Source organism: Camelina sativa, chromosome 15, assembly GCF_000633955.1.
Source record: "Camelina sativa cultivar DH55 chromosome 15, Cs, whole genome shotgun sequence".
Taxonomy (NCBI): Eukaryota; Viridiplantae; Streptophyta; class Magnoliopsida; order Brassicales; family Brassicaceae; genus Camelina; species Camelina sativa.
In genome coordinates, this window is record NC_025699.1 from 7,809,128 (window position 1) to 7,822,748 (window position 13,621).

Consider the following 13,621-nt stretch of genomic DNA (forward strand, 5'->3'; position numbering starts at 1 on the left):
TCAGGCTTCATAGGTCTTCCATCCTTATGAGTGTGTCCTTCTATCCATATCTTACTTCTAGTAACCTTAGAAGGGTCTGAACTCTTCTTTTTCTACAAGCAGTCCTAAAATATGAGTAACATGACTTATGCTTCTTATATAACTAAAGAGAAACAGAATTACCATCTCTTGTCCCAGACGAAACAGTCCTTTGCGGCTAGTCGTGTGTGGAATCTGAGACTTTCTCATCTTCCTGTATTTTTCACTTTTCTCCTGCAAAATTAATCCAACGATATCCACATGAATATATTTACTATGCATAGAAAATACATGTATCAAAGACTTAGAAAATACATGTATCAAGATTGCACCTTAAATTCTGTACTAAGCTTGCTCTTCACCCATTTATTCCACTGGGTTACAGATGGGATGTTGCTTGGTTTAAGCTCTAATCGTTCTACATCACTGCTCGCAGCTCGAACTTGGCCCACAAGAATAGATTTAGCTGACCTCCATATACAGTTCATCTGCTTAAAAAGAGAATGTCTTTGCTACTCTTCTTGTACTTTAAACCTCCCCTACAACAAGTGTGAGGTTAAATGCCAGTACTTTTTTTTAATAATTAGACATACAATTATAATACACTATACCTGAATTTCCTCCCACATTCTATCTTTTGTTTGTTGATCGAGTTTTCTCCAATCATTGAGTAGTACAGAAACATGCTCCTTCACCAAAACACCAAGAAACGATGAAAGTGTTGTTGAGCCATCTCCTGCATGTTCACCAAGACATGTAAAATCCACCTCAACCTTGTCAAGCGGGTCTTTAGCCAATTTACGCATCCTGGTCTTGCCCCTTGTTCTCTTGGTGGTCGAGTTTGACTGATGGACTGAGTCTCCTCCACTGGAAGCATTTACAGTGTCACCTTCAGTAGACTAGGGAGCAACTTGTGTATCATCTCCAGCATTATCTTTGTCAGATTCTACATGTAGTTCTTCTGCATCTTCCTTTTCTCCTTCAGATTCTACATGAAGTTCTTCTGCATCTTCCTTTTCTCCTTCAGATTCTACATGTAGTTCTTCTGCATGTTCCTCTTCCGCATCAGATTCTACAACCTCTTCTTCCTCAGCTACTCTTCCTTCATCCATTTGCACAGTATCATCTTTTCCTCCTTCATCCATTTCTTTCTCTTTCTCTATGTGAATTTCATCAACAACTTGTTCCTCAAGTTGATCAGCTGCCTTTACTTTAACCAACTTTCCAACACTCTTTGTCTTTGGCTTCCTGGTGGTTTTCTTGGGAACAAGAGAACTCCAACCTTTTCCCGCCTGACGGTTGCTGCGGCGCAGATTTCCTCTCGTAGCAACCATGACTTAGCCTGCAACACAACAAACAACTATACCATAAAACAGCTGTAGCCAATTCCCTATACTATGATATGATGCAGTCCTAGATATCAATCTTCCACTATAACTCCATCACAATCATCCCTAACACAGTAACTCTCATCGTCAGATGACTGATTCTCCAAATCTTCAAGGTGCTGGTCATACACTGGTGCTGTGACAAACTCTTCCTCTGTATCTAGCTCATGATATCCTCTTGGTGGCGCCCTCATGACTACATACCAAGGAGAGGATTCATCCTCTCTAGAGTAAAACACTTGTTTTGCCTGGGATGGCAATATGTATTGATCACGGAGAAACGCCGTCTGGTTAAGATGGAGGTTTACAAGAGTGAATCCTTCTTCTTCTTTCACACCATTCCCTGTGTTTGCCCAACTGCATTTGAAAAGGGGAACATGGAACATGTGGTAGTCAACAAGAACATGTGGTAGTCAAAAAAGTACACTTACGTGGTTACAGTTTATAAATAGTAAAGTGAAAAAGTTCAAAAAATATGTTTCTTTTTTTTCTAAATGAAAACTTTAATCCTAAATTGGTTTATATAACTGTAAATGAGAAATTAAATCGAGGGACAACAAATCGGTTAGTTAGTTAGTAATATAACGAGGCATCAACAGAAGTCAATCTCACAAAAAAAAAGCTATTCTGGATTTGCCATGCTTGCTCCCTCTAGTATTATTATTACCATACGGTTTCGTTCATGAGTTTTAACAAGTTTGTTTCTTCTAATCTCTATGTAAAACACATCAAAAACAACAGCTCTGTTGTTTCTTTTGTTCTTTCTTAATGTCTCTCCCGCCTAAAAACTCGTATTTGTTTCAAGAGGAAAAAATAGTGAGATCCAAAAGCAGAGAATCTCTTGTTAGATTTAAGAAAATCATGGAAATGGTGAGAGCCGGTGGTGATAAAGAACAAGATGGCTGCAAGTCGAGATTGTTAGATTTAGAGAACGTGAAGGAGAAGAGCTCATCTTCGAGGCATTTCAAGAGATGGAACTCAGATTCCGCCATGAGAATTGAAGATCCAGACATTGAAGATGGCACCGTTTTCAAGAAAACGGCTGCCACAAGCGTACTGACGGTGTTACCGCTGCGACTGCCTCTGGCTAAGGATGAGCCACCTCAGCCGCGTGATGAAACTGACGAAAAATTACAGCAAGATTCAGGCAAGAGAAAACAAAAACATTTGTATTAATGCTTATGTCTAGGTTTCATTACTAATTAAGGCTTCGTGGGCCGCAAGCTAATTCAAGTCATTGTTATTTTGCATTACACAGAAAAGAAGCAGATGCAAGAAAAGTTTGCGAAACTGCTTTTAGGAGAAGACATGTCAGGAGGAAGCAAAGGTGTCTCGTCAGCTTTAGCATTATCAAACGCAATCACAAATCTTTCAGCTTCTGCGTTTGGAGAGCTACGGCGTTTGGAGCCAATATCTGAGGATAGAAAAGAGCTGTGGGGAAGAGAAATCGGATGGCTTCTCTCTGTTACTGATCATATAGTTGAATTCTCTCCAACACACCAAACTAACGAGAATGGATCTTCCATGGAGGTTTCTGAATATACATGTTCGCCCTTCTTATTATAGTTTATAAATTATAAGTCTGTGTGTCTGAATTCTTAATCTTTCCTTTTGTAGGTAATGACTACTAAACAGAGAACAGATCTTGTCTCCAACATTCCTACTCTTAAGAAACTCGATGCAATGCTCATCGTAAGTTAAAACAAATACTTAAAATTGCCTCTTTGCGTTTGCATCAAAAGGACTAAAGATTGTGAAATGTCACAAATTTTTGCAGGATTGTCTTGATAAATTTAAAGATCAAGATGAGTTCTATTATCTCACAACCGATTCTCCGGAATCTGAAAACAGTAACTCGACAAGGAGTGACGATAAATGGTGGCTCCCTATAGTGAAAATTCCAACTAAAGGCTTATCTGAAACGTCACAAAGGTTTCTACTGAGTCAGAAAGAATGTGTGAGCCAAGTGCTTAAATTCGCAATGGCCATAAACGCTGAAGCTTTATCTGAAATGGAGATCCCTGAGAGCTACATTGAAGCACTTCCTAAGGTACAAACTCTATACCCTAAAACCCTTAAGTCTTAGACCTATCGACACATCAAGAATCATCGCGATTGGTTCCTTTTTGATTTGGTATCCTTATTGATGTCTTTTTTTTATTTTTTGTTACTTCAGAATGGGAAAGCTAGTCTTGGGGACATGATCTACAAAATGATAACATTAGACATGTTTGATGCAGAGCAGTTCCTTCTTGAAATGGATTTATCATCAGAGCACAAGATTCTTGATTTAAAGAACAAATTCGAAGCTTCGGGTGTGATATGGAAGAGAAAGATAGTGCAGAAAGATAACAAGTCGTCGTCTCCAATATGGAGTACAAATTTAAGTATGGAGAAGAGACAACAGTTAGAAGAAAGAGCAGAAACCATCTTGCAACTTATCAAACAAGAATTCCCAGGGACCTCTCAATCCACACTTGACATCAACAAGATTCAATTCAACAAAGTAATCAATCAAATAACCTAATACTAAATCACATTACACATATAATTGTTTGTGTTCTGTTTTAAGATAAATCTTTAATTTGGTTTTTTGCAGGATATAGGGTTAGCTATATTGGAGAGTTACTCGAGAGTTCTTGAAAGCTTGGCGCACACGGTGAGGTCAAGAATAGAAGATGTTCTTGAAGCTGATCAGCTAACGCAAGAACCTGAACCCGCGGTTTGTAAGAGATATATAGTGAAGGAAACAGAGAGTCCAAAGAAGGAAGAAGCACAAAACTATTGTCTTTTAGAGGAGAGACCGAAGAAACAGAAGGCTACGATCTCACTGTCTCAGGTAATGCAATGGAATATCGAAACTAGTGAACCGATGAAGAAAGAAAAGAGCGATGTACCGTTAAAAGATTCAGGCAAGAAACTGTTGACCAGAGTGTCAAGCATGATCATGGCTAACAACAAGAAGACAGCATTTTATTTTGAGTCTCTTGGTAACACAAGAAGTCCAGGAGCAGGGCGATACTCTTGAATAAATTTGTTTTGTAAAATTAGGGAAAGAAGAGAAAGCATTTCAAATTGTAAGAGAGAAACAGAATACACACAAAATCATTTAAAAGGGTATGTAGTATTGAGAAATGTTTTAGGAGGAAGAGAACGAAAACATGAATATAGTAAATTAGAGCTTGCCGCGAGGACCGAGCTTAGGCTTCTCCTGAGGACCTCTCTTGATGGGAAGAACATCTCCGGTGGAGTTAGCGCTGACATAAGTAAGCAAAGAGCCTCCTCCAATGATCAAAAACTTGAGGAGCAATCCTCTCTTTGTGAATGGAGCAGCGAAAGTCTCAAAGAACTTGCTCTACAAGTAAGCAAACAAATAAGAGAATCTTGTCACACAATACTATTTGATTGAAGTATTAAACGTTAAAAATTTTGTGGTGAGAGATGAGTAAACCTGAAGAGGGTTGTAAGGAGAAGGAGCATCAGAGCCGTATAAGTCCCATTGACCTGTTGTGTTGCCCAAATCTTCTAAGTCAAAGTAGACACTTTTGTCTCCATACTTAGCCACCACACCATTAGCCCTATTACGCAATAATGAACAACCTAGCTCAAGCTAATTGAAACTATATGCAAATTATGAACTATGAAAGTGTGGTTTTAGTAGCATAAAGAGTTCTTGATTACCGGATGGATTTGGGTTTGAAACTCAGGCGGGAAGGCTTGATGGAGAGCTTAGCTCCAGCGAGTGAGCTACCGCCGAGGCCCTTTACGGCGGCTGATGGTTTCACTGCGGCTACAGTTGCAAGAGACGCCATGAGCTTCGGTCACTATTCTTTCTTTGTTGTGAATTTGGTTGATAGAGATAAGCCTTTGATCGTCAAGATGAGTGGATTTTGATCTTCTTCATAGAGATTTCCTTCTCGAAGATTTTTCTTACGCCAGTTGGAAAATGCCACGTGGAATCTAGTAAGATAAGCCTATCTCCTGTGAGGTTCTAGACTAAAAAAACAAGTACACGTCGGAAACGCAAGAGTCTATTGAGATTTTGTTTTTTTTTGGGGCTCCTTATTTGTGTTTATTTTGTAAAAAAAAAGCCCCAATATTTTTTAGATATACGAAACAACCTTATATAGGTCTTATTTGATTTTTCATAGATTTCTTGAGTCACCACTTTCATTTTGGCCTATGATCTTACTTCTTAGTAACTTTTAACACACACGAAGAAAAGAAAAACATAGTTAAATAACCTCAAGGTGTCATGTTTGGCTTCTATTGGTGGTATCTGTTATGAATGGAGAGACGGAAAAGCAGCGTGTCGTGGGTGGTTCTGTTCTGCCATCTATATAACATAATTCATCATTTAGCTGGTATATATAAAATTGCGGCGTGCTGTGTCTTTAAACACCACATATGATATATTGCGTTCAAGTTTGGTTTAATTTGTTTCTGTTTTTAAATTCAAAAATGTCTTAAATATATTATTGCACAGACAGACTAGAATCGATCATTATCTAATACTACAATTTTTTTGCCGGCATCCAGTTTGATCTAATACTTCTTTTTGTTTATTTTGTTTTGTTTTGTTTTTCTTTTCCGTATTAATAAATATCACCTAGTTATATTATAATCGATTTGTATGTTTTGCACCGTTTCAGAGATATTTTAAATGAATCATACAAAAAGATCTTTCACAAACCATTTTTTAACAAAGGGCTAAAAAAACTTATAGCTCTATTAAAGAAAGAGATGAAGTAAAATTAACATTTGTTATTGCAATTAGTCTCGTGTTTCTTGGACAAATACTTTTAGGTATTTGAAAATATTTTTCTATAAAAAGTAATTGAAGTAGAGAACCAAAGTTCATTTTGTTAAGCTCGTAATACGAAGACAAAAGTGGGGTCATCAAAACATTGTTGAGAGGACAAGATTCCACGAGAGTTGGGGGGAGGGGAATCTAATTGACCCCTAAGAGATGGGAGAGGCACTACTAAAGAGAGAAGAGAATTGACGTCTTCCTAAATGGTGTTTGTCACGTGATGGAATCTATTGGAATCCACAAACCAAAGTCACAAGGCTCTGTCCTTTTCCACACATGAGGAGAAAATCTCGGAGATTTCAAACTTGTGGTGAGAAAGACAAGAGAGATGTGACTGGCCAACAATAAATAAACTTATTTAGACACAAATCCTGCGGTAAATAACTAACATTGCTAATGCCTAATGTATAATTACTTGCAAGTGCGTGCCACACAACTACTTTTACAACTTCACTTATAGGAAACTCGAATCGAATTGCGTTGGGACTTGGGAATGATAATATATATATACCACTATAAGTAGTATAGACGACCAATCAACTTGTCGACATTTGTCCAATCTTTTTGGATCGGTGTATATTTTATAAACATTATGTTTACAAAAGAAAAGAGTCTTGTATAGATTCGATGCATATGACTATATGAGGAAATGTTTTGGTGCGTATCTGACGCAAAAATATTGACTTGTTTCGATGTATATATATATCGGGAAAAATGTCATTAAAATCCCCAAATCTACATTTTCGTTGATTTAAAGCCCGAACTCTGCTTTTGGAGAAAAAAAACATCAATTATTTGTTGATTTTCAAATAAATCGCAAACTCTCGTTGACTTAGCCTTTTGAGGCATAACTTTAAGTGGTCAACGGAGAAATTAAACGGGGTTAATTATCCGTTAATAGCAAAACGATACTGTTTATAACACCCTAAAACCCCCAAATTAAGAAATCGATTATCAATTTCCCCAATTCACAAACCCTAATCGATCTCTATTTATCTTTTCTTGTTCAATTTCTCTTTTCTTCTTCGATTTCTCTCTTCTTCTTTGAGTTGACTCTAGCTCAGAGGCATCGGTGGTAGCTTCGTTCGACTGTGGAGTGCCATTGAAGTTTGTTTGTGGAGCCGGTGTAACGATCTTTACCTCGAGAACTGAAGAGAACCTTGGTCGACCATTCTTCTAGTGTATAACAAAAAGAGATATGGAATCTTCTCGTCATCGAAGATATCATGTTTGATTAGGTTAGATCGATTAGGGTTTGTGAATTGGGGAAATTGAAAATCGATTTCTCAATTTGAGAGTTTTAGGGTGTTATAAACAGCGTCGTTTTGCTATTAGCGGATCTCGTTAACGGATAATTAACCCCGTTTAATTTCTTCTTTTGATCACTTAACGTTGTTGTGTCTCAAAAGTCTAAGTCAACGAGAGTTTGCGATTTATTTGGAAGTCAACAAATAATTGGTGTTTTTTTCCTCCAAAAACAGAGTTCGGACTTTAAATCAACGAAAATGTAGACTTGGGGATTTTAATAACATTTTTCCCAATATATATCTGATATATGGAAATATATGATGCATACAATTACGTAAGATTAATAATAAAAATGGGAATTTGTGTGATATACCTGTCGAGTTGGACCCAAATATTGTAATCGACAAGATAGACTTTACACATAATATTGAGCTATGAGTATTGACGCGATTAGCACACAATTTACGATAAACATACGGAACGGAAGGGAAATTGCATTCCAACTTGGAGTTTTAATTTCTTTATTTGACAAGTTGTGAGAAAACAATTATTTTATCTCAAAAACACATTTGGTGATTTAAAAAACAAAAAGAAGTTAAAAACACTCCTCCATGTTCTGCATGGTATAATAAGACAATTGTGAGAAAAACGGAAGAATAATAGAAAAAAATGAATAACAAGTTAACAACCAATAGTTATCGCTCCCTTCATGCATGGTATAGACCTGACGTGGAGTTCAACATAACAGCTGCAAGTTCCGAAGGAGACTTCTTTGTATAGTTTAAGATATCATCATAGTATAAAAAACATAATGTTAACAATCGCAATTAAATTATTGGTAAATAGATATATCAAGCCAAAAGAAAAAAAAAAAAAAAATAAATAAAAAACAAAAAATCAGGTTGGGGTGTACAGTAATTAAAAAAATAAATAAGACGTGAATTAATAATTAAAAAAAAAAAAAAACAATGTGGGTTCCTGCTTGCTCTCGGAAAAGGCCTATATAAATGACCTAATGCGACTCTACGTTTCTCCCATTATTCTCGGTTTTAACTGTGAGACACATACATAATAACAAACAGAGAGAGAGATAGAGATAGACATAATTATGGGTGGGTGGGCTATCGCAGTACACGGTGGTGCCGGAATCGATCCTAATCTTCCGGCTGAGAGACAAGAAGAGGCCAAACAGCTTTTGACTCGTTGTCTTAACCTCGGCATAGTTGCTTTGCGTTCTAATGTCTCTGCCATTGACGTCGTTGAGCTCGTCGTACGTTACGTTCTCTTCTCTCATAATTATTATTTTTTCATTAACTCTTCTACGTTGTTGTCTTTGTTGAATCCTTTTATTTTTTAAACAACGATGAACACAGATTAGAGAATTGGAGACAGATCCTCTGTTTAATTCAGGCCGTGGATCTGCTTTGACGGAGAAAGGAACGGTTGAGATGGAAGCTAGTATAATGGACGGTACGAAGAGACGATGCGGTGCCGTTTCGGGTATCACCACCGTGAAGAATCCAATATCTCTTGCTCGTCTCGTCATGGACAAATCTCCCCACTCTTACCTTGCTTTCTCAGGCGCTGAGGATTTCGCCCGTAAACAGGTTTCTTATTTTTTACTCTTTTGCCCCCCTCCCCTCCATCTCTTTTTATTTCTAACCACTCGGTTTAAAGTGTGACACGATTGATTGATTGGTTCTTTTTTTGGAAAAAGGGAGTTGAAATAGTGGACAACGATTACTTCGTCACGGACGACAACGTAGGAATGCTCAAGTTGGCCAAGGAAGCTAACTCCATCTTGGTATATAATATAACCATCGATTTGGCTAAATCTTCACCGTTCATTTTTTCATTAACTAACTTTTTTTTGTTATCACCAGTTTGATTACCGGATCCCACCCATGGGTTGCGCCGGTGCAGCTGCAACAGACAGTCCTATCCAAATGAACGGTCTTCCGATCAGCATTTACGCGCCGGAGACAGTCGGATGCGTCGTGGTAGACGGGGAAGGACGGTGTGCCGCCGGGACATCAACTGGTGGTCTGATGAACAAGATGATGGGAAGGATCGGTGACTCGCCGCTTATAGGAGCCGGGACGTACGCGTCTGAGCTTTGTGGTGTGTCATGTACCGGAGAAGGAGAAGCCATCATAAGAGCGACGCTAGCTCGTGATGTGTCGGCTGTTATGGAGTACAAAGGACTTAACCTCCAAGAAGCGGTTGATTACGTCATCAAGCATCGACTAGACGAAGGGTTCGCTGGACTCATTGCTGTGTCGAATAAAGGAGAGGTGGTTTGTGGTTTTAACTCCAATGGGATGTTCAGGGGATGTGCAACGGAAGATGGATTCATGGAGGTTGCTATTTGGGAGTGAGAGATATTTTAGATTAAGCAAATGTATTAGTATTTGATTAGTGTGCTCTTAATCAGTCATCGCTCTATATTGATTTGGTTATTCATTATAATAAACCTGGAGTAGTAAATTTAGGTATGTCGTTATCTCCATTCCTATATTGATTTGTGCTTATTGTGGTTTAAAATTGTTAGTTTGTGTTTAAACCTGTTGATATGTGGTTGGCTCTCTGCTTCTTGAATGAACCTGACCTGTCAGAAATAGCAACTAAAAGTATAGTAACTGGACTTTGAGGATGGATGGATCAACAAAAAGAGATGCAACTATTATTACCTCTTATGAATCCAGTATCGATTTGATGAACTTCTGGAGACAGTCTCTGAAAGTTGCAAGCACTGCCCTTTCCTGCTCTATGGATATATCTGTTTCGTGGACACCTGTCTTGGTCTTACACTTAGAACCCTCCTCTCCATTGTATTGAGCATCTATCAGTTCGATCAATTTTCCAAATGATTGTATTTCTTCTTCTACATTACCGCTCTCAGACTCACCCAATAGCTCAGTGCACTTGTTGCCTACCTTATCATCAAGCTTTATACAAATCCTGTTCTGGTCTTCTACAATTTTGAAGGAAGTATGTTGATGAAACCAAGCAAAGACAGGATGGTAGATCTAATAAAGTTGAGATATTTCAAGACACAATTGATACCTGCATTGGCTGTAGCAGATTCAGAGGCTGCTAAGAGAAGTGAGCATATATCTCCCAAGTCCGGAACAATTGTGGAAGTATATCCCAGCGGTGGCTTTTTCTTACTGGTGTTACAATGAAAATCCAGTTAAGAAAACATCTAATATAATGAAGTGAATGATGAGGAAATATCATTTAAGAAGTGCAAAAAAGAACCTGTAAGGAAGCTTAGGAGAGGGAGAGCTAGGGGAATCCAGAGCATTTTGAATGGAAGGGTCAGGTATCAAAAATAACGGAGCTCGACAAGAATTACGCTGCTATTCCGAACAGAGAAAAAAATGAGTTTTGTGGATATAAAACCCAAAAGTGCATATTGGTTATGAAGCAGGTAGTAGTATGTATATCACTTGCCTGAGGTAGCTCTCGGCGTCTTCTTCTTTGGTATACCTGCGGGGAATTATGAGCAGAAAACCCAGGTGCACTATTCATACTGCCAGCAGTGTTGTGGCTGCTGTTAAAGCCGACACTGTCTCCGCTAGGAGAAATAATTCCTAGAGAATTGACAATGTTCTCACATACAATCTTCTTCTCTGGATTATCATATCCTTCGCGAAGCTTCTCGTTGTCTAGTCCCGTGGCAAAAACAGAAGGCTGGAAAACTTCACTAACATTCTTGCAGCCGATGCATTTACAGTTGTCTGAGCACAGAACATTAGCCTGAAAGCATTCACAGTACTTCTTCAAACACCTGGTTCTTTTGCATTTGCAGCCTCTCGAAAGCAGTCCAAGCTTAGTATCAGGTGCATCCTTACACTAGAATACAAAGCATGCAAATCATTCCAAAGATGTGAAATATATACCTCTTTGAAGCTAAACCTACAAAGTGATGAAGATAAGATTTTAAAGAAGATACCTGCTTGTCAATTAGGCTGGTGAAAGACATTCCATTAAAGGCATTTGGGTTGCGACCTAATACACTCTTGAGAGCAAATTCTCGGGCATCAGAGTTGTCAGAGTTGTTATGACAATCAGCACAATCACAGTCGGTGCATACCACTCCTGATGCAAAGCAATCACAGTACCTAAATAATAAACCAATAATGCATCAATTCAAGCTTTAACTTCAGTACAAACCAATAAACCTTACAGCAGATGAACTCAGAAATCTCAATTCAATATTAGAAATCTCTAGCAGCTTTAACAATAACAATTTCCAGGATTCCTGAGATGAACTTACAACTTTAAACATTTGGACTGCTTGCATCGACATCCTTTGTGCTTCCTCACAGTATTAACACCATCCTGATCTGTATTATCCTTTGTTTCTGAAGGCTCTCTGATTCAATTTGAAAGACTGATCAAAGTCGATTCTGCAACGGAATTACTCAAACAACGCAAATTTGGCAGAGAGCGAGATTGAAACAATACCGAGAAATCGGAGGAAGTTCTTCTACATTCGAATCCGAGACGAGGGAAGATAACTCCAATTTGGTAGAAACGAGCTCCTTAGGGTTCTTCTCTGTCGCGAATTCGCCGGAATCTACCTTATCTGTCATATCGATTCTTCACCAGAAGCTATTTTCCCCAATTTGGCGAACCGATTTGAGCATGATAGGTGAGAGATCCTCCGAACAGCGTCGTCGATTGTTAAATCAGATCAGCGAATGGAGAGTCGCCATGGATGGGAGATATCGAAAGAAAATGGATTGCTGGATTCTAATCGGAACGATGATAGTCACTCGCGTGTTTTTTTGTTGTTTTGCCAGCTTCTAGGGTAAAGAACAACGCCAAGGTATTCAAAATCGAGAGCGAGTGAAGTTGTGGAGGGAACGAGCTTAGGAAGATGACACAAGATTTTTAAATTGCGTTTTCTAGCCCTCTCTTGTAATCGAACCCGGGACGTAAAGATGACAGATATATAAAAGTAAGGTTTTGGTCTNCTTTTTTTTTTTTTTTTTTTTTGTCAACGTTTTGGTCTTTCCTTATTAGTTGATTTTCATTTAATACTTTCTAATTTTTTTTATTTTTATTTTTTAATTTGATTTTTAATTGTTTAATTGTTGTAAATAATATTTAAGACTCAATTAACACAATACATTTAATTCATACACTAAAATAAAATTATAACTGAATATAAAATAAATTATGCATTAATCATATTCTACCACTCAATTTTATTCAAATACAATAAATAATATTTATAACTCCAATAATTCTAAATATAACTTCCATCAATTCTTATCATATAAATAAGCATTGCCTCATTCTCTCATATATGCATTTTTTACTTTCCTTTTTTTTTTGGTAAGAGAGAGGAGCTAAGGCCCCTTTATTTATTCAAACTGAAACTTCAAATACAAATTCGACGAGGAGCTGCAACCCCGCGGACATCGTCCGACAGAATTGAGTCAACACCACTCGGCGCAGTATCAAAAGAATGAAAACCCAACTGCAAAGAAAAGGCAAAGTTTGCTAATCCGTCAGCAAGACGATTAGCCTCCCTATACGTGTGAACAACTCAGACCATCCAGTCCCGTGAGATTAAGCCATGACACAAACGTACCAGAAACGACAGTGGATGAGCCTCGCTAATCCCTGTCTCAAGAAAATCCACCACCACTTTAGAATCCACTTCCAACTCCAGCCGCCGGATCCGCCTTGCCCACACAATCCACAAACCGTAGTACACTCCCCACAGTTCTGCCAACGTTGCCGAGCATATCCCAATGTTCAAAGCAAACCCACAAATCCAACTACCATTCTCATCTTGCAAAACTCCCCCTGCCATGGCTAGTCCCGGGTTTCCCCGTGATGCACCGTCTGTGTTAAACTTCAACCAACCCTCCTGCGGAGCAACCCATGCATTTTTTACTTTCTCATTTTCACATTCTCTCATTCTCTTACCTTTATTTCATTCTCTTCCATAATATCTCAAATCATTTTTTTTATGTTTTCAATTTCTTATTTTTGTTGTATGAGTTACAAAAAACCAAATGAAATATCATTGTTATTGTAAAACACTTAGTGGACTCCATCGACCGGCCCGTTTACTGTCCGTGTTATGTGTAACACCCGCAAACCAAATCTTGGTATTTTGGTAAGGGTGTCG

At 38.2% G+C, this 13,621-nt stretch overlaps 4 protein-coding genes across 4 annotated transcripts; 2 read left to right on the forward strand and 2 right to left on the reverse strand.

Moving 5' to 3' along the window:
• LOC104745938 (rop guanine nucleotide exchange factor 13-like) lies at positions 2,274–4,434 on the forward strand. Its single transcript, XM_019237041.1, has 6 exons — positions 2,274–2,553; positions 2,665–2,936; positions 3,024–3,098; positions 3,184–3,456; positions 3,583–3,912; positions 4,006–4,434. Exons 1-6 carry the CDS (start codon positions 2,274–2,276, stop codon positions 4,432–4,434), a joined length of 1,659 nt encoding a protein of 552 aa, XP_019092586.1.
• On the reverse strand, positions 4,454–5,281 carry LOC104745937 (photosystem I reaction center subunit VI-1, chloroplastic). The gene is made up of 3 exons (XM_010467319.2): positions 5,088–5,281; positions 4,858–4,984; positions 4,454–4,761 (listed from the first exon to the last, which is right to left on the reverse strand). The coding sequence occupies exons 1-3, from the start codon at positions 5,216–5,218 to the stop codon at positions 4,582–4,584; spliced, it is 438 nt and encodes a 145-aa protein (XP_010465621.1). The 5' UTR covers positions 5,219–5,281; the 3' UTR covers positions 4,454–4,581.
• LOC104745939 (probable isoaspartyl peptidase/L-asparaginase 2) lies at positions 8,496–9,976 on the forward strand. Its single transcript, XM_010467321.1, has 4 exons — positions 8,496–8,737; positions 8,841–9,074; positions 9,185–9,271; positions 9,351–9,976. The coding sequence occupies exons 1-4, from the start codon at positions 8,576–8,578 to the stop codon at positions 9,843–9,845; spliced, it is 978 nt and encodes a 325-aa protein (XP_010465623.1). The 5' UTR covers positions 8,496–8,575; the 3' UTR covers positions 9,846–9,976.
• LOC104745940 (protein tesmin/TSO1-like CXC 8) lies at positions 9,984–12,415 on the reverse strand. The gene is made up of 9 exons (XM_019237081.1): positions 11,941–12,415; positions 11,750–11,848; positions 11,426–11,594; positions 11,165–11,325; positions 10,924–10,993; positions 10,729–10,826; positions 10,534–10,637; positions 10,158–10,441; positions 9,984–10,075 (listed from the first exon to the last, which is right to left on the reverse strand). Exons 1-8 carry the CDS (start codon positions 12,066–12,068, stop codon positions 10,161–10,163), a joined length of 1,110 nt encoding a protein of 369 aa, XP_019092626.1. The 5' UTR covers positions 12,069–12,415; the 3' UTR covers positions 9,984–10,075; positions 10,158–10,160.